Source organism: Chiloscyllium punctatum, chromosome 12 (genome assembly GCF_047496795.1).
Source record: "Chiloscyllium punctatum isolate Juve2018m chromosome 12, sChiPun1.3, whole genome shotgun sequence".
Taxonomy (NCBI): domain Eukaryota; kingdom Metazoa; phylum Chordata; class Chondrichthyes; order Orectolobiformes; family Hemiscylliidae; genus Chiloscyllium; species Chiloscyllium punctatum.
In genome coordinates this window covers 15,079,984-15,098,979 of record NC_092750.1, presented here as the reverse complement: position 1 = coordinate 15,098,979, position 18,996 = coordinate 15,079,984, and the positions used below count along the sequence as shown (strand labels likewise).

Sequence of the window (18,996 nt, the reverse complement as noted above, 5' to 3'; positions counted from 1 at the left end):
GGTCAATTCACCTAACCTGCACATATTTTGGATTGCGGGAGGAAACCAGAGCACTTGGAGGAAATCCATGCAGACACTGGGAGAATGTGCAAACTCCACACAGACAGTCACCCGAGACTGGAATCGAACCTGGGTCCTTGGCGCTGTGAGGCAGCAGTGCTAACCACTGAGCCACCGTGCCGCCCATGTACTTCCGGGTACTCCATTCACCAATTCTCCCCTCCTCCTGGTGCTGTGACCCACTTATCATTTCCAGTCAAGACCATGGCAGTCACATTACTTACCCACTGCTTTTGATACATGAGAGGTCTGGGGTGGATTCGGGAGGGGCAAAGTAGGCGAAATCTGTGGCTGTACGTCACCCCTGCCCAGCCAATTCCCAAACACATTCACTTCAGTTTTCCCAATCTTTAACTGGTGGAACTTTTAATTCATCTAAGGCTGAATGTCAGGCCACAATCTGACAATGCACAGGTTAGCAATGGATTGAGACAGATAGTGTAATGTTAGAGCTATGCACACATGGAATTGACTTCAAGAGGAAGCATGAGGAAGAGGAGGGGTCAGGGTTATCAAAGATCACAGGTAAGAGTAGGGTGGTGAGAGGATTGGTCATTGAGAGAGCATTACTCTTGTTGCAATCCAATAGACAATTATGAAATCAACTGAGGATACTCCCAATAAGCTAAACAAGATATAACCAAATACCATCAAGCTCTACCTCATTTAAAAAAAACGTTTCAAAGGTGTAAGAACAGGAGATGATCATCTCTTCACTTTTGAAGGAAAAGGCTTGAGGGTTGACCAAACAGAAAACTTTAGATTTCTGCAAGATTTTGTTTGAGTGGATATGCCTTTGCTGTTTTTGAATTCATGTGTCGCTGGACATCGGAGTGCATCTGGGAAAATTAACAAACAGTGAATTTCACAACTAATCTTGGAGGAACTGGTTTGGGCGAAGTTCACAACACAGAATCAGATAAGTTAATTGTTGTTTTAAGTCTGTCCAAGAAAAAGGCTGTATTAGTGAGTATAGTGGATTCTTCCTTGATTATATGTTTTTGGAGATAAGTCTCTTGATTAAACTTAAAATATAAGCCATAGCTCTTAATTTAACCTGGGGCAGTGTTTGTAGAGGAATAAGACGGTGTTATTTTCTGGGTCTGTAGATTGTGAAGGAGCAAAAATGGCCTTTGCAGTGATATGTACTTTTTGTCAGATGTGGGAGTTTAAAGAGAGTTTAAGGGTTACTGCGGATTATATCTGTCATAAATGCTGTTGGATATGAATCTTATCAGATCGAGTGGATCGGTTGGAGAGACGGATAGAAGCGATGAGGAATTTGCAACAGCAACAGAATGTGATGGATGGTAGTTATAGGAAGGGGGGAAAGTCTCAGATACAGTCACATAGATGGGTTAACTCCAGGAAGGGTGAGAGAGGTCGGCACCTAGGGCAGGAGTCTTTTGTGGATATACACATTTCAAACAGGTATGCTGTTTTGGAAAATGTAGGGGGTGATGGGTTCTCAGGGGAATGTAGCATGAACAGCCAAGTTTCTGGTATTGAGACTGGTTCTAATGCAACGAGGGGTACGTCGGCTTCCGAGAGATCAATTGTATTAGGGGATTCTGTAGTCCGAGGTACAGACAGATGTTTCTGTGACCAGCAGAGAAAAAGCAGAATAGTGTGTTGCTTCCCTGGTGCCAGGATTAAGGATGTCTCAGAGAGGATGCAGAATGTTCTCACTGGGGAGAAGGGCCTGCAAGAGGTCATTGTCCACATTGGAACCAACGATGTGGGAAGGGAAAAGGTTGAGATTCTGAAGGGAGATTACAGAGATTTTTGCAGAAATTTAAAAAGGAGGTCTACAAGGTAGTAATATCTGGATTACTTCCACTGCTACGATCTAGTGAGGGCAAGAATAGGAGGATAAAGCAGATGAATGCATGGCTGAGGAGCTGGTGTATGGGAGTAGGATTCACATTTTTGGATCATTGGAACCTCTTTTGGGGTAGAAGTGACCTGTACAAGAAGGACGGATTGCACCTAAAGTGGAAGGGGACTAATATACTGGCAGGGAAATTTGGTAAAACTGCTTGGGAAGATTTAAACTAGTAAGGTGGGGGGAAAACCAAGGAGATAGTGGGGAAAAAAAGGTCAATCTGAGACTGGTACAGTTGAGAACAGAAGTGAATCAGTCAGGGCAGGCAGGGACAAGGTAGGACTAATAAATTAAACTGCATTTATTTCAATGCAAGGATCCTAACAGGGAAGGCAGATGAACTCCGGGCATGGTTAGGAACATAGGACTGGGATATCATAGCAATTACAGAAACATGGCTCAGGGATGGGCAGGACTAGCAGCTTCATGGTCCAGGATACAAATGCTACAGGAAGGATAGAAAGGGAGGCAAGAGAGGAGGGGGAGTAGCATTTTTGATAAGGGATAGCATTACAGCTGTGCTGAGGGAGGATATTCCCAGAAATACATCCAGGGAAGTTATTTGGGTGGAACTGAGAAATAAGAAAGGGATGATCACCTTATTGGGATTGTATATTAGACCCCCTAATAGTCAGAGGGAAATTGAGAAATAAACTTGTAAGGAGATCTCAGCTATCTGTAAGAATAATATGGTGGTTATGGTAGGGGATTTTAACTTTCCAAACATCGACTGGGACTGCCATAATGTTAAAGGTTTAGATGGAGAGGAATTTGTTAAGTGTGTACAAGACAATTTTCTGATTCAGTATGTGGATGTACCTACTAGAGAAGGTGCAAAACTTGACCTATTCTTGGGAAATAAGGCAGGGCAGGAGACTGAGGTGTCATTGGGGGAGTACTTTGGGGCCACCGACCATAATTCTATTCGTTTTAAAATCGTGATGGAAAAGGATAGACCAGATCTAAAAGTTGAAGTTCTAAATTGGAGAAAGGCCAATTTTGATGGTATTAGGCAAGAACTTTCGAAAGCTGATTGGAGACAGATGTTCGCAGATAAAGGGGCGACTAGAAAATGGGAAGCCTTCAGAAATGAGATAACAAGAATCCAGAGAAAGTATATTCCTGTCAGGGTGAAAGGGAAGGCTGGTAGATATAAGAAATGCTGGATGACTAAAGAAATTGAGGGTTTGGTTAAGAAAAAGAAGGAAGCATATATCAGGTATAGACAGGATGGATCGAGTGAATCCTAAGAAGAGTATAAAGGAAGTAGAAGTATAGTTAAGAGGGAAATCAGGAGGGCAAAAAGGGAACATGAGATAGATTTGACAAATAGAATGAAGGAGAATCCAAAGGGTTTTTACAAATATATTAAGCACAAAAGGGTAACCAGGGAGAGAATAGAGCCCCTCAAAGATCAGCAAGGCGGCCTTTGTGTTGTGCCACAGAAAATGGGGGAGATACTAAATGAGTATTTTGCATCAGTGTTTACTGTGGAAGGGGATATGGAAGATATAGACTGTAGGGAAATAAATTGTGACGTCTTGCAAAATGTCCAGATTACAGAGGAGGAAATGCTAGATGTCTTGAAACGGTTAAAGGTGGATAAATCCTCAGGGCCTGATCAGGTGTACCTGAGAACTAAAGCTAAAGAAGTGATTGCTGGGCTTCTTGCTGAGATACTTGTATCATCGATAGTCACAGGTGAGGTGCTGGAAGACTGGAGGTTGGCAAATGTGGTGCCACTGTTTAAGAAGGGTGGTAAAGACAAGCCAGGGAACTATAGACCGGTGAGCCTGACCTCAGTGGTGGGCAAGTTGTTGGAGGGAATCCTGAAGGACAGGATATACATGTATTTGGAAAGGCAAGGACTGATTTGGGATAGTCAACATGGCTTTGTGCATGGGAAATCATGTCTCACAAACTTGGTTGAGTTTTTTGAAGAAGTAACAAAGACGATTGATAAGGGTAGAGCAGTAGATGTGATCGATATGGACTTCAGTAAGGCGTTTGACAAGATTCCCCATGAGAGACTGATTAGCAAGGTTAGATCTCACGGAATAAAGGGAGAACTAGCCATTTGGATACAGAACTGTCTCAAAGGTAGAAGACAGAGGGTGGTGGTGGAGCTTTTTAGACTGGAGGCCTGTGACCGGTGGAGTGCCACAAGGATCAGTGTTGGGACCTCTACTTTTTGTCATTTACATAAGTGATTTGGATGCGAGCATAAGAGGTACAGTCAGTAAGTTTGCAGATGACACCAAAATTGGAGGTGTAGTGGACAGTGAAGAGGGTTACCTCTGATTTACAACAAGATCTGGACCAGATGGGCCAATGGGCTGAGAAGTGGCAGATGGAGTTTAATTTAGATAAATGCGAGGTGCTGCATTTTGGGAAAGCAAATCTTAGCAGGACTTATTCACTTAATGATAAGGTTTTATGGAGTGTTGCTGAACAAAGAGACCTTGGATCCAGGTTCATAACTCCTTGAAAGTGGAGTCGCAGGTGGATAGGATAGTGAAGAAGGCGTTTGGTATGCTTTCCTTTATTGGTCAGAGTATTGAGTACTGGAGTTGAGAGATCATGTTGCGGCTGTACAGGACATTGGTTAGGCCACTGTTGGAATATTGCATGCAGTTCTGTTCTCCTTCCTATTGGAAAGATGTTGTGAAACTTGAAAGGGTTCAGAAAAGATTTACAAGGATATTGCCAGGGTTGGAGGATTTGAGCTATAGGGAGAGGCTGAACAGGCTGGGGCTGTTTTCCCTGGAGAGTCGGAAGCCGAGGGGTGACCTCATAGAGGTTTACAAAATTATGAGGGGTATGGATAGGGTAAATAGACAAAGTCTTTTCCCTGGGATCGGGGAGTCAGAACTAGAGGGCATAGTTTTAGGGTGAGAGGGGAAAGATATAAAAGAGACCTAAGGGGCAACTCTTTCATGCAGAGGGTGGTACGTGTATGGAACGTGCTGGGTGCTGGCAGGTGGGGCTAGATTGGGTTGGGATATCTGGTCGGCATGGACAGGTTGGACCAAAGAGTCTGTTTCCATGCTGTACATCTCTATGGCTCTATCAAGACAATGTTTCCTCTTCTGGGAAAGTGCCAACTAAGAGATCATCAATACAAGACAGTCACCATGAAACTCAACTGGGGTTTGCGCACTAGAGTCTGCACGTAGTGTGTTGGGAATGAAGAAGCCATCACCATAGGGAGAGGCTGAAGTGGATAGCATGGATACATTTATAGGCAAGTAGCTCAGCAGACGAGGGAGAAGAGAGTAAATGATATATGTACTTGAGAATAGGATAAACATAACATGGACTGGATGGGCCAAACAGCCTACTTCTGCACCGTATACCCTGTGTGTGGAGCATGGCACACATCATAATCCAGATCTTCCAATGTAAATGGAACACTGCAATCACTGAGGTAGAAACATCAGAAAGGAACAAATGGGAGAAGTGTGAATTGAAGCAGTGTGAGAAAGGCAGTGTCAGAACTGAAAAACAATCAAAGGTCTCCCTGTTGGCTCCAGAATCAACACTAGAGGGAGCTTTCCAATGTTGACGTCCAGGAATCTCCTGGGTTCAATTGATTCTCAGCTCCCTCACCCTTACATGCAGAGAGTCAAGGAAACTGAATACAGTGCAAATGCTTAATAAAAACCAAAAGAACTGCAGATACTATAAATCAGAAACCAAAACAGAAAATGCTGGAAAAGCTCAGTGGGTCTGGCAGCATCTGTGGAGATAAATTAGAATTAACATTTTAGATCAAATGACCCTTCCTCAGAACAGTGCGAATGCTTCTTTTGCTTAAAAGTTTGGTCAGTAATTGAGTGCAGGAAAATAATGCTGAAAAAGCACTTAAAAAAAACATATTGCTTTGATTTTTTTTAACTGTAGGACAATCCTGGCCTGGTGACCTGTATGGATGAGGCATGGCACGGATTTCAGACTGGGGATTATGTGACTTTCTCTCAGGTTCAGGGTATGACTGAACTGAACAACTGCACACCCATTGAAATCCAGGTTAATGGTAAGCAGCTTGTAGTAACAATAGGGGGCAGTAAAACCTCACAATAATATCTTACTGTCAGATAACAAAGGCAGGAAGAGGAACGTTCCAGTGTGAAAAAGCATTCTGTGATGTCGCTAAAAGATTTCACTAGCTGTGTGAAGTAATTACTAAGTTAAGATATGGACTTGCCTGTTGCAGTCTGGTTTGGAAATAGTTTGAGATGGATTTGATCAGTATGTTTACCCTCCTATGTTTTACTATAAGGAGCCGTTGTTGACTGGATGGCCGAAGTCCCTGAATCCTTCATTGTGGAGTCATAAGGCTGTTCAGCCCATGAAACCTGAACTGGCTCTTTTTGAGAAGCCATTCAATCAAGCAAACCGCTCTGCTCACTCCCCATAACCCCAAGGTTATCAAACTCTGTGTTACTATTGAATCTGATTCCTCTGTTCTGTGAAGACAGTGCATTCTAGAGCATCATAAACCACTGCTTTTTTTTAAAGATCATTTTCTCTTCCCACCCTCCTAACCCTAACCCAGCTGTAACCCATCCACCATCCCATTCTTTTGCTAGCTATTTTAATTCTGGTGACTGACCCTCGAACCAGAAACTGTCATTAAAAAAAAACTTAATAATCTTCTCCTTTCAACACAGATGTTGATGGACAAACAGAGTAGATGTTTTGAGTCTGGAAAGACTCTTCTTCAGAATAATACAATCATGGCTGAAATGGTCATAGTATCAGTTCTATTTTCCAGTCCATCCTCTCGTAATCCTTAACTTCTTTGTCGATCAGCTATCGACCTAGATCAAAAGACCCAGTCTTCACTCCCTGCTGGGGAAGAGAATTCCACATTGGAACAACCCTCAGAGAGAAAAGAAGACTTCTCATTGATTTTTGGTCTGTCTTTCCTTTAGATCCTTATTCCTTCTTTATCGGTGACACGAGTGACTTTAGCGATTATGAGAAAGGCGGGATTGCGATGGAAGTGAAAATGCCGCAGACATTGATGTTTGTAAGTCTCTGGATGTTTTGGCTGGTCCATTCCTGCAGCTTTCACCCATTCTCCATTGCCACTTTTATACCTATCCCTTCACATTTGACAGGTTCCAAAATGATTGATTAACTATTCCAATTGATTTAAGAGCTCCATGTAATCAATGCAAAAACACACACTAAGTAATAGAAACCTAATGCAGGGGGTATCAACATCATTTTATTTACAGCATAAATCACTTAAATAAGAATGCAACTTTGCCTGAAGTAAAACCTACTGGCAGAGAGCCTTCTCACTCGCTCCCACAGGTGACTACTCGGAGATTGTGGTAAGACAGTGAACTTTGCGATATTTGAGGTCTAAAAGTTTTGCCGGTTTATCGAGAGTGCTGTCATAAGGGGCCAGTTAAAACAAAGTCTGCTGGACTGATACCTTAGCCTGTACATTCAGCTGGCCTGCAACATCTACAGACTTGTGTTGTTTTGCCACATTGAGTTGAAGCCGGATGTGGGCAGTCTGTGTGATCGATAGCTGCATTGATCTGGGCAGAGCAGTCAATTCAGTTCTGAGTGCTGTGATTTTTGCAAGTGCACACATGGTGCTAGACCTCGTGTTGGTGTTGGCCATGAGAGGAGCCATGTTTTAAATTTCTCTGAGATATCCTTTTTACTCATGGGGTGTGTCTAGTAACCCAGTGTTCAATTCCTCAGCACTCCATGGTAATCCCTGGGGGATTCGCCACCCTAGTTAGCATCCTGTGAATTTATTCATCGTAAGCGTGTTCCGCTCCTCTCCTTCCCTGATTGTTTCATGACAAAAATGTCTGGAATAGGAGGCCAATCAACCCTTCAGGTCCTTCTCCGCCATTTTGTTTAGTCAGGGCTGGATTCAACTTTCTTTTCCCACAGTGTTCCTCGAGACAAGTTATTGATCTCAGTAGTATTGGGTGTGACTACACGACACAATGGTTCAAAAACCATCTTATCAGGGGTACATGGATAGGAAAGGTTTAGAGAGATATGGGCCAAACGCCGGCAAATGGGACGAGTTCAGTCTAGGAAACCTGGTTGGCGTGGATGAGTTGGGCTGAAGGGTCTCTTCCCTTGCTGTATGACTGTATGACTCTGACTCTGATAAGAGATGGGCAATAAATACTGGCCTTGCCAGTGATGCTGACATCCCAAGAGCAAATAAAAGTCTTGAAATCTTCAGTTAATTGTCCAAGCATACATCAGCTTTTAGAAGTAAGATTTCCTCATTTTCAGCAACATGTCATGTGAGAAAGGCGTTTCCTGATTTCCTTCCTAATTGGACTAGCTCCAAGTTTGGGATGATATCCCCTTCAAACCTTGACCAGAGGAATTGGTTTCTCTAGATGCATCCTGCCATTGAAAATGGCTCGTTTAGATTGCCCTTCGATCTTTCACACTCAAACAAATCCATCCAACACCATCTCAGAATCTAACCTTCCAAGCCCCGGGATTCTCTGAAAAGTTTGGTGTTCTGTTAATGAGGCAGACTGAGGTGCCTCAGAGACAGTGATGTCGGAACTTGATGCTTCATTGGTCATAGCTTTAGCAGAGGTTACAGCTGTTTGGTGTTGTAGGTCACTGTGTGTTTCTTTGTTGGCACTGTTTTTGGGTGACCTTTGTCGCTGCTCAAGTACAGGTTGTTCTGCTATAACCAGCGCTTCATTAATGCGAATTTGCTGTAGCACAATTGACAAATTGGGGAAACGTTCTAAAGTGCAAAGTTTTAAAGTGCGTTGGTTATAACGCGATTCTGACCTCTTTAGTTTAAATGGTGCTGCTTTTATGCTCTTTCCAATTAACATGAGATTGCAAGAGAATGGAACTATCCCGTTATAGCAGAACTGACTGTACACGGTACGAGAGGTTCCTCGCCAGTCCGGTTACTTATACTAGCTCTCACTCTTCATTCACAGAAATCCCTTGGGGAGGCACTGAAGGAGCCAAAATACCAGGTTTCTGACTTTGGGAAAACAAACAGACAGGGAACGTTGCATATTGCCTTCCAGGCTCTCCATCAATTCGTGAAGGATTATAGCCAGCTCCCCAAACCCTGGGGAAAGGTGAGTGTGCCTGCTACCTGGAGGTGGTTTGGCTCCTCAGACAGTAATCCTGACTTAATAACATCCTATTATTGTCCACCACATTCCTCCACACTGTTATTGAAATGAATGTCAATCTTTGTTAAGGCTAGTGTAGATATCAAGGCCTGGGTCAGTGGGTAGCACCTTCACCTCTCAGTCAGAACCTTGTAGGTTCAACACACACTCCAAAGATGTGAGCATATAACTTTGATGCCAACGCTGCACTGAGAGAGTGCTGCAAAGTCGAAGGTGCCGTTTTTTTGATTGAGACCTTAACCCAGGTGAATGTAAAAGATCCTGTGATGCTACTTTCAAGGAAAACCAGGGAAGTTCTGTCTGATGTCCTGACCAATATTTATCGCCTGATCCACATCGGATTCCCTAGCCATTGTCATGTTGCTGTTTGTGCGCAAATTGGCAGCATGATGGCTCGGTGGTTAGCACTGCTGCCTTCTGGTGCCAGGGACCCAGGTTCGATTCCAGTCTCACTATCAGTGTGGAATTTGCACATTCTCCCCGTGCCTGCATGGGCTTGGTCTACTTGCCTCCCACAGACCAAAGCTGTGCTGGTTAGGTGGATTTCACCATAGTGATCAGGGATGTGTAAGTTAGGTGGATGAGCCATGGGAAAATGCAGTGTTATAGGCTAAGGGTGTGGGTCTTGGTGGGATGCTCTTTGGGGGCTCAGTGCAAACTTGATGGGCCAAATGGCATGTATCTGAACTAGATGGATTCAAATTTACAGACAACCATTTTAAGTAGGACTTTGGTTAAATGCTTTGGTACATCCTATGGTTGTAAAATATGCTATGTAAATGCAAATCTTCTCTTACATCCAGAAGCCAATGCAAATAAAGTTTGTGTTTTTATTGAAGCTTTTTTTCCATCCTTCAGCGAAATCCCTCACTTTGAAGGCAATTAGCCACCAAATTGTTACTCTCAAAAAAGAAAATGTGGATGAATAGAGGTTAAAAATTACATACATATTTAAAACATATTATTTCTTTCCGTTTCTCTTGTAGACTGATGCAGACGTCTTAGTGACTATTGCAAATAAGCTCAGTGAGAATGACCCATCGATCCTAAATGAAAGTCCCTTGGATGAGGAGCTAGTGAGAAAACTGGCCTATGTTGCTATGGGCAACCTGAGTCCTATCACTGCATTTATTGGTGGTATCGCTGCACAGGAAGTCATGAAGGTAAAAGCGAGGTGAAGTCTAATACAGGCGCTTTGTGACATGAGGCCACCATATTTGATTTGGAGCCACATTGTAAAGGGGCAAAGAGCAGGTTAGATACCTTGCAATCGTCTGTCAGCATTGCTGCCATGTTAAAATGGGGAATGGGGCTTCTCTTAAAAGGGTGGTGTGTGGTGAGGGATGAATCAGCAGAGATTTGCTAAGTCTCAGGACATTGGTCACTGGCCGTTCTGTGTCTCTGTAAAAGATTTGAAAGCTCCATGGTATACCATGTTTTGTCAGTCCTGGGGACAGACTTCAGTGTCAACGTGACTTTGAATGTGTTTTCCAAGCAACTTCTATCCTGTGTTAATACAGAACTGGGACTCTCTCAAAGGGTCATGAATCTGTGGAATTCACTCCTGCAGAATGCAGTTGATGCTGGGACACTGAATAATTATGAGGACGAGATAGACAGATTTTTAAATTAGTAATAGACTTAAGGGTTATGGAGGGTGAGCAGGAGATTGGGGTTGAGGCTGAGATGAGATCAGCCATGATTGCATTGAGTGGTGGAATATGCATGAATTGCCTACTCCTGCTCCTAGTTCGTATGTAACCTTAGTTAAGGGTGCCCTTCTAGGTTAAGTGGATTGGCCATGGTAAATTGCCCATAGTGTTCTAGGATGCGCAGACTGGGTGGGTTAGCCATATCAAATGTAGGGATAGGGTAGGCAGGAGGTGGGTCTGGTTGAGATGCTCTTTGGAAGGTCATTGTGGACTCGATGGGCAGAATGGCCAGCTTCCATACTGTAGGGATTCTATGAATCTATGCTGATTTGAGTGGTGTCGTGGCTACCTCCTTAGCTCTGCACTGATTTGTGGTTTCAGGCCTGTACGGGGAAGTTCATGCCTCTCCACCAGTGGATGTACTTCGATGCACTCGAGTGTTTGCCTGAGGAAAACAAAGATTTCCCTTTATTCGAAGAAAACTTTGCACCTGTAAGTATCAGCAGGACTCTGATCTACATACCACAGCCTCCCCATTTCTCTCTCTCTCTTTAACAATCCCAAACCGATGAAGCTTTCAGAATTGCTTATAGTGTACACCACAAAATCCATTTGGTCCAACTGGCTTATACCAGAATTTATGTTCCACACCAGCCTCATATAACCTCATCAACATGCTTTGTTCTATTTCATGCATTTATCTAGTTTCTTCTTTAATAAATGGAAGATAGTGAATGTGGGGAAATAGATGGTGACATCTTGAAAAATGTCCATATTACAGAGGAGGAAGTGCTGGATTGTCTTAAACTGCATAATGGTGGATAAATTGCCAGACTTGATCAGATGTACCCTAGAACTCTGCGAGAAGCCAATGATTTCTGGGCCTCTTGCTGAGATACTTGTTTCGTCGATAGTCACAGGTGAGGTGCTGGAAGACTGGAAGTTGAGTAACGTGGCACCACTACTTATGAAAGGTGGTAAGGAAAAGCCAGGGAACTATAGACTGGTGAGCCTGACCTCTGTAGTGGGCAAGTTGCTGGAGGGAATTCTGAGGTGCAGGATGTACATGTATTTGGAAAGGCAAGGACTGATTCGGGATAGTCAACATGGCTTTGTGCGTGGGAAATCATGTCTCACAAACTTGACTGAGTTTTTTGAAGAAGTAACAAGGAGGATTGATGACGGCAGACCAGTGGAGGTGTTCAATATGGACTTCAGTAAGACATTCGACAAGGTTTCTCATGATAGACTGATTAGCAAGGTTAGGTCACATGGAATACAAGGGGAACTAGCCACTTGGATACAGAATTGGCTCGAAGGTTGAAGATAGAGAGTGGTGGTGGAGGGTTGCCTTTCAGACTGGAGGCCTGTGACCAGTGGAGTGCCACAAGGATCGGTGCTGGGTCCTCTACTTTTTGTCATTTATATAAATGATTTTGTATGTGAACATAAGAGGTACAGTTAGTAAGTTTGCAGATGACATCAAAATTGGGGATTTTGTGGACAGTGAAGGAGGTTACCTTACAGTGCAACATGATCTTGATCAGATGGGCCATTGGGCTGAGGAATGGCAGATGGAGTTTAATTTGGATAAATGTGAGGTGCTGCATTTTGGAAAGGCAAATCAGGGAAGGTCCTAGGGAATGTTGCTGAACAAAGACACTTTGGAGTACAGGTTCATAGCTCCTTGAAAATGGAGTCTCATGTAAATAGGATAGTGAAGAAGGCATTTAGTTGGCTTCCCTTTATTGATCAGAGCATTGAGTATAGGAGTTGAGAGGTCATGTGTGGCTGTATAGGATATTGGTTAGGCAACTTTTGGAATATTGTGTGCAATTCTGGTCTCCCTCCTATAGGAAGGATGTTGTAAAACTTGAAAGGGTTCAGAAAAGATTTACAAGGATGTTGCCAGGGTTGGAGGGTTTGAGCTATTGGGAGGGACTAAATAGACTGGAGCGTCAGAGGCTGTGGGGTGACCTTATAGAGGTTTATAAAATCATGAGGGGCATGGGTAGAGTAAATAGACAAAGTCTTTCCCCTGGGGTGGGAGAGTCCAAAAATAGAGGGGATAGGTTTAGAGTGAGAGGGGAAGCTGCCGGATGAAGTGGTGGAGGCTAGTACAATTGCAACATTTAAAAGGCATCTGGATAGGTATATTCGTAGCAAGGGTTTAGAGGGATATAGGCCAAGTGCGACTAGATTAGGTTGGGATATCTGGTTGGCATGGACGAGTTGGACCGAAAGGTCTGTGTCTGTGCCTGTGCTGTACATCTTTTGTGGCTTGAAGATATAAGATCATTAGAACATAAGAAATAGGAGCAGGAATAGGCCATTTGGCCCCTCCAGCCTGGTCCACCATTCAATAAGATCATGACTGATCTTTTCATGAACTCAGCTCCATTTTCCATGCCCGTTCACCATAACCCTTAATTTTTATACTGTTCAAAAATCTTTGCCTTAAGAGAGTTCAATGAGATAGCCTCACCTGCTTCACTGGGCAGGGAATTCCACAGATTGACAACCCTTTGGGTGAACAATTTCCTCCTCCGCTCAGTCCTAAATCTGTGCCCCCTTATTTTGAGGCCATGTCCCTTAGTTCACTATCATCCTTATGTCACAGAATTGTTATGGTACACAGATCTTTTAGCACATCATGTCTAAGCCTGCTGTCTGACCATTTTGAGTTAATACCAATATTTTGCCATTTCCCATAAAGAACCATCCCATGCCCCCTTGAATGTCTCAATGTAACCCTCTGTACCACGCTTCCAGAACCTGGCTACTCGCTCTGTGAAAATGTTTTTTTTTGGTCAATGGTTTTTGAACCTAAACTACTGCCTATATTAGGGAGGCTAGAACAGTGCTCACTGCTCCTAGTTTTATACAAGTTTATAACCTGTTAGCTTACGGACAGTAAAAAGGGGGCATAATTTTAAAATGGAAGTCAGGAGAATTGAAGGAGATTTGAGGATGGATTTTTTTCAGCCAGACCGTGGCGAGGGTCTGGAACACACTTGCCTGGGAGGAAACGTCACAACCTTTAAAAATGGATGAGCACAAGAAGTATCATAACATTCAAGGCTATGGGCCTAGTTGCGGGAGCGTTGGACGATTGTAGCCAGCAGTATATTTTTGATGTTGCAGACTCAATGGGCTGAAGAGCCTGTTGTTCTGTATGAGTCTGTGATTGAATCAAATATCCTAGAAATAAATCTGTACTCAGTTTGCTCTTTTGTAATTTGCAATTGTATATACAATGAGATGTACAGATGCTGGAGAATAGGAGTCGAAAAGTGTGTAGCTGGAAAAGCACAGCAGGTCAGGCAGCGTCTGAGGAACAGGAGAGTTGATGTTTCGAGAATAAGCCCTTCATCAGGAACAGCTTATGCCCAAAGCGCCGTCTCTCCTGCTCCTCAGACACTGCCTGACCAGCTATGCTTTTCCAGCACCACAGTTTTCGACACGGTGTATGTACTTGTAGTAGTCTGCATGTGAAGATCCCAGGCCTATGTTAAGACTTTTACTTTGAAAGGAATATGTGACCCTTGTATTATTCCCACCAAAGTGCACCCTATCACAACTAACTGCATTGAAGTGCATTTACAGATGATGTTGCCGCTGATCAGTGATTAAGAAATACAGAGAGGAAAAAGAAACTTGCATCTATGTGATAGATTCCATCACCTCAGTAAATCTCATGGCCAGTTGTGTGCTGCTGCTGTGATGTAGAACATGTGGCAGCCAATGTGTGCACAGCAAGATCCCACAAAGGGTTTCAGTACATACTGGCCAGAACATCCCTGCGATCTTGCACATCCACCCGAGAGGGTTTCTCATTGCCTCGTCTGGAGAGTGACACCCTCCACGGCATCAGGTTTGTTTATGGCTTCAAGGCCGCCAGACTGGGACTTGACCTCCTGACCTTCTGATGGAGCTGAGATGCGTCACCGGCTGAGACAGAGCAGGGACTGAGTAATCCCTGTTTTTGTGACTCTGGGTTCTGTGTATTCCAAGCAGATCACACTCGTTTCCGAGAACAAGTTGATGCAATTAATGCAATCTCAGTAGGTGTGAATACAATGTGTGAAAGCTTTGACCTAGGAATAGATGTGTATCCACCAGAAGGTAACTTTGGAGTAATTGTTAGCCAATCCACAATCAAGAGTTTATAATTGGGTTTATTATGGGAAAAATAAGATTAATTGGCCAAAATCAATTATATGGTGAAGATTGGGGATAAATCTGACTGGGAAGTTAATGGGTGGAAGTGGATTGATAAACTCGTGATGGGATTGCCTCAAGTGACAATGGGAATGGTGCTTACTGTCCAATGTGCTGGAATACAGTACTTGTTGTCAGTTGAGTTGTGAGTGGGTTTAGACAGAGAATCAATCAGTACAGAATGCAATGGTCCGTCGTGCCCTGACATTACCAACCTGACTGGCCTGCTGTTTCTGTTCTTCCTTGCAGAGAGGCTGCCGTTACGACGGGCAGATTGCCATCTTCGGAGCTGAATTTCAAGAGAAGCTGAAGATGCAGAAATACTTCCTGGTAAGTGGAGGGTGAGATCTGGTTCCTTCCTTTCAGAGTACTTCCATCCTCTCAAAAATGTTGGTGCCCAGTGTGGGTGATTTCACCTCTGCCCTCCTCCCACATAGTGTTACAACTTAGGACTTTAAACATCCACTCCCTCCAGCACTGATGCACAGTCACAGCAGGGTGCACCATCTACATGATGCACTGCAGCAACCCATCAAGGCCTCTTCAACAGCAGCTTCCAAGACCCCAATTAGAAGGACAAGGCAGACAGAAACGCTGGAACAACTCCATCGACAAAATCCCCTACAAGTCACATCACATCCTCAGTTAGAACTAGTTGCCATTCTTCACTGTTGAAGTTGTAATCCTGGAGCTCCCTCTTTAGCGCCACATAGCAGTTCAATAAGGTGACTCAATACCACCTCCTGAAGAGCAATTAGTGACAGGCAATAACTCCTGGCCTAGCCCCTGACTCTCCCGTATCCCATGAAAGATTAAGTAAAGTTTGGGCTCTTGGTCAAGTGTGGATCAACACTTCTGTGACACCACTGTGTGTCCAACCATGTATCGTGTCTGCCTGACCAGTTGGGCTTGTGTTCCCATGCAGTAACAAAGGTCATCATAGTCCCACTCTCTCATTAGGGAGAGACAATTCACAGCGAGCTTACCCTAAGGGTAGTCACACCTCGGGCAAGGAGCAATGTTGGGAAAGCAGAGCCTTCATGGTAACAAGAGTGTGGTGCTGGAAAAGCACAGCAGGTCCGCAGCATCTCAGGAACAAGAGAATCGACATTTTGGGCAAGAGCCCTTCATCAGAAATGAGGCTCAACTCTGACCTCCAGCATCTGCAGTCCTCACTTTCTCCTTCATGGTAACGTCAGCTGACACAGGAGTTGTACCCACCCTGTTGGTATCACTCTGCATTACAAACCAGCTGTCCAGCCAGCTGAGTTAACCAATCCCCACGCCTGGCCTTCTATACTCACGTGCCAATAAGCATTAAACAACCAGTACTCTGAGTATTGAATAATGAGAGATGATATAAATTAGGCTTGTATCCCCCTCAGCTGCCTCTCACCTTACCTCTCATAGATAGATAGTTAATGTGATGACTGTTCCTTGAGGATTGCTTTACTCTTGCTGTGCTCTAGGTAGGGGCCGGTGCCATTGGATGTGAGCTGATGAAGAACTTTGCCATGATTGGCTTGGGAGCAGGAGAGGGCGGGAGCATCACAGTGACTGACATGGACACAATTGAACGATCAAATCTCAACAGGCAGTTTCTCTTCAGACCTGGCGATGTAACGGTGAGTCAGAGCAAGTTGCGTTATAACCACTTTGTTCCAGTCAATTTAGGAAAAGCTAGACCACAAGATGCAGGAGAGGAAATAGGCCATTCGGCCCGTCAGGTCTGCTCTGCCATTCAATGAGATTGTGGCTGATCTGATTATCCATTTGATACAGGAACAGAATTAGGCCATTGGGTCTGCTCTGCCTTTCAATCATGGCTGATATGTTTCTCAAGCCCATTCTCCCAGTTTCTCCCCATAACCTTTGATCCCTTTATTAATCAAGAACCTCTCCATCTCTGTCTTAAATACAGTCAATTATTTGACCCCACAGCAGCAAGGTCTTCCACAGATTCACCATCTTCTGGCTGAAGAAATTCCTCCTCATCTCTGTTCTAAAGCATTATCGCTTCACACTGAGGCTGTGCCCTCAGGTCCTAGTCTTTCCTACTCGTGGGAATATCTTCTCCATGTCCACTCTATCTAGGCCTCTAGGCAAGTTTCAATGACCTCTCCCATCATCGTTCTAAACTCCATTAAGTATAGGCCCCCAGAGTCCTCAAATGCACTTCATATGACAAGTCCTTCATCCTTGGGATCATTCTCAAAACCCATCTGTGGATCTCTCCAACACCAGCACATCCTTCCTTAGATATGAGGTCCAAAATATTCCAAATGTGGTCTGACAGAGCCTTGTTTAGCCTCAGCAGTATATTTCTGCTGTCGTATTCCAGCCCTCTTGGAATAAACGCTAACGTTGCATTTGCTTTTCCAACAGCCAACTGAGCCTGTGTGTTAACCCCAACAAAATTCTGAACCAGAACTCCTCAACCCCTTTGTGCTTCAGATTTCCAATGTCTTTCTCTCTGTAGAGAATCGTCTACACCTCCGTTCTTCCTGCCAAAGTGTATAGCTTCACACTTTGCCACATTGTATTCTGTCTGCCACTTCCTTGTCCACCACCCCACTACTACCTGCCCCTTCATCTATCTTGGTATGTAATCGACAAATTTAGCAACAATGCCTTCTGTTCATTTTGTTTTTATTAACCTATTTGTCTAATCAAGCTGTTTAGAGATGTTATTAAACACCTCTGGAGCAGGTGGGGCTTGAACCTGGGTCTGTAGGTCCGGGGTAGCAATACTACCTGTCTGCCACAAGAGGGCCCCTAATGCCTTTAATATTGGCCCAGTCAACATTGGTATGTCCAAGCACTGTCTGTTGTTTACTTCAGTCTGGGCCACCAGTCCTTTATCTATCCCGAGCCATTTAGAAAAGTTTTGTTCTTTTCACTTTAATTCAGTTTAAAAGTTTTGGTCCTGGTCCTTAAAGGAAATCTGCAAGGGCCCAGAAAATAAGCTCAAGCCTTGAGGACGTGCTTCAGATTTCCACAAAACGTTAATGTGAAAATATCGGATAGCCTTTTCCTGCACATATACCCCAGGAGCAGTTGCCAGTGCATTTTGCAAGTGATGGCGCCCATTGCCGTTCTAAAGAGAGAAAGATTTGCATTTGTAAAGCACCTTTCATGACCTCGGCATGTAACTGTCGTAACTTAGGAAACATAGCTGCCAATTTGTACAGAGTAAGCTCCTACAAGTAGAAACATGGTGAGGTCCAGATTATCAAAGAACAGTGACAGGCCCTTCGGCCCACCAAACTTTTTCTAAACTAAACCTCCATGTGATCGATATCCCTCTATTCCCTGCCTATTCATGTGCATCTGTTGCAATGTCTCTTAAACCTTGCTATTGTATCAGCTTCTACCATCTCCTCTAGCCATACATTCTAAGCGCTTAGCGCCCTCTGTGTAAAAAATCTGCCCCTCACATCTCCTTTAAACTTGCCCCTTTTTACATTAAATCTATGTCACCCAGTAATTGGCCATTCTACCCAGGGGAAAAGCTCTGACTATCCATTCTATTTATCTGTTCTATTCGTGTCTCTCAATTTTCTATCCCTCAGCCTCCAACATTTGAGCGAAAACAAACAAAGTTTGTCCAATTTCTCCTTATGGCTAATACCCTCCAAACCAGACAACATCCTGGTAAACCATTTCTGTACCCTCTCCGAAGCCTCCGCATCCTTCCAGTAGTGTGGCGACTAGAATTATACACAATATTCCAAATGTGGCTTAATTTAAGTTCAATATAAACTGCAGTGTGACTCTTCGATTTTTATAATCTATGCCCCAGTCGATGAAGACAAGCATGGCATATGCCTTCTTGACCACCTTATCCACTTTTTTAGATTAGATTCCCTACAGTGTGGAAACAGGCCATTTGGCTCAACAAGTCCACATCAACCCTCCGAAGAGTAACCCACCCAGACCCATTCCCCTACTTCACCTCTGACTAATGCACCTAACACTATGGGCAATATAGCATGGCCAATTCACATAACCT

At 43.8% G+C, this 18,996-nt stretch overlaps 1 protein-coding gene across 1 annotated transcript in view; it reads left to right on the top strand.

The window, feature by feature from the left end:
- The window catches only part of uba1 (ubiquitin-like modifier activating enzyme 1), a 298,897-nt gene that overhangs the window by 18,481 nt on the left and 261,420 nt on the right, over window positions 1–18,996 (top strand). The window contains exons 7-13 of the mRNA XM_072581907.1: window positions 5,849–5,981; window positions 6,883–6,980; window positions 8,908–9,054; window positions 10,098–10,274; window positions 11,145–11,255; window positions 15,234–15,314; window positions 16,454–16,609. Of these exons, the coding sequence (XP_072438008.1) occupies window positions 5,849–5,981; window positions 6,883–6,980; window positions 8,908–9,054; window positions 10,098–10,274; window positions 11,145–11,255; window positions 15,234–15,314; window positions 16,454–16,609 (903 nt within the window). The remainder of the gene's footprint in view (window positions 1–5,848; window positions 5,982–6,882; window positions 6,981–8,907; window positions 9,055–10,097; window positions 10,275–11,144; window positions 11,256–15,233; window positions 15,315–16,453; window positions 16,610–18,996) is intronic.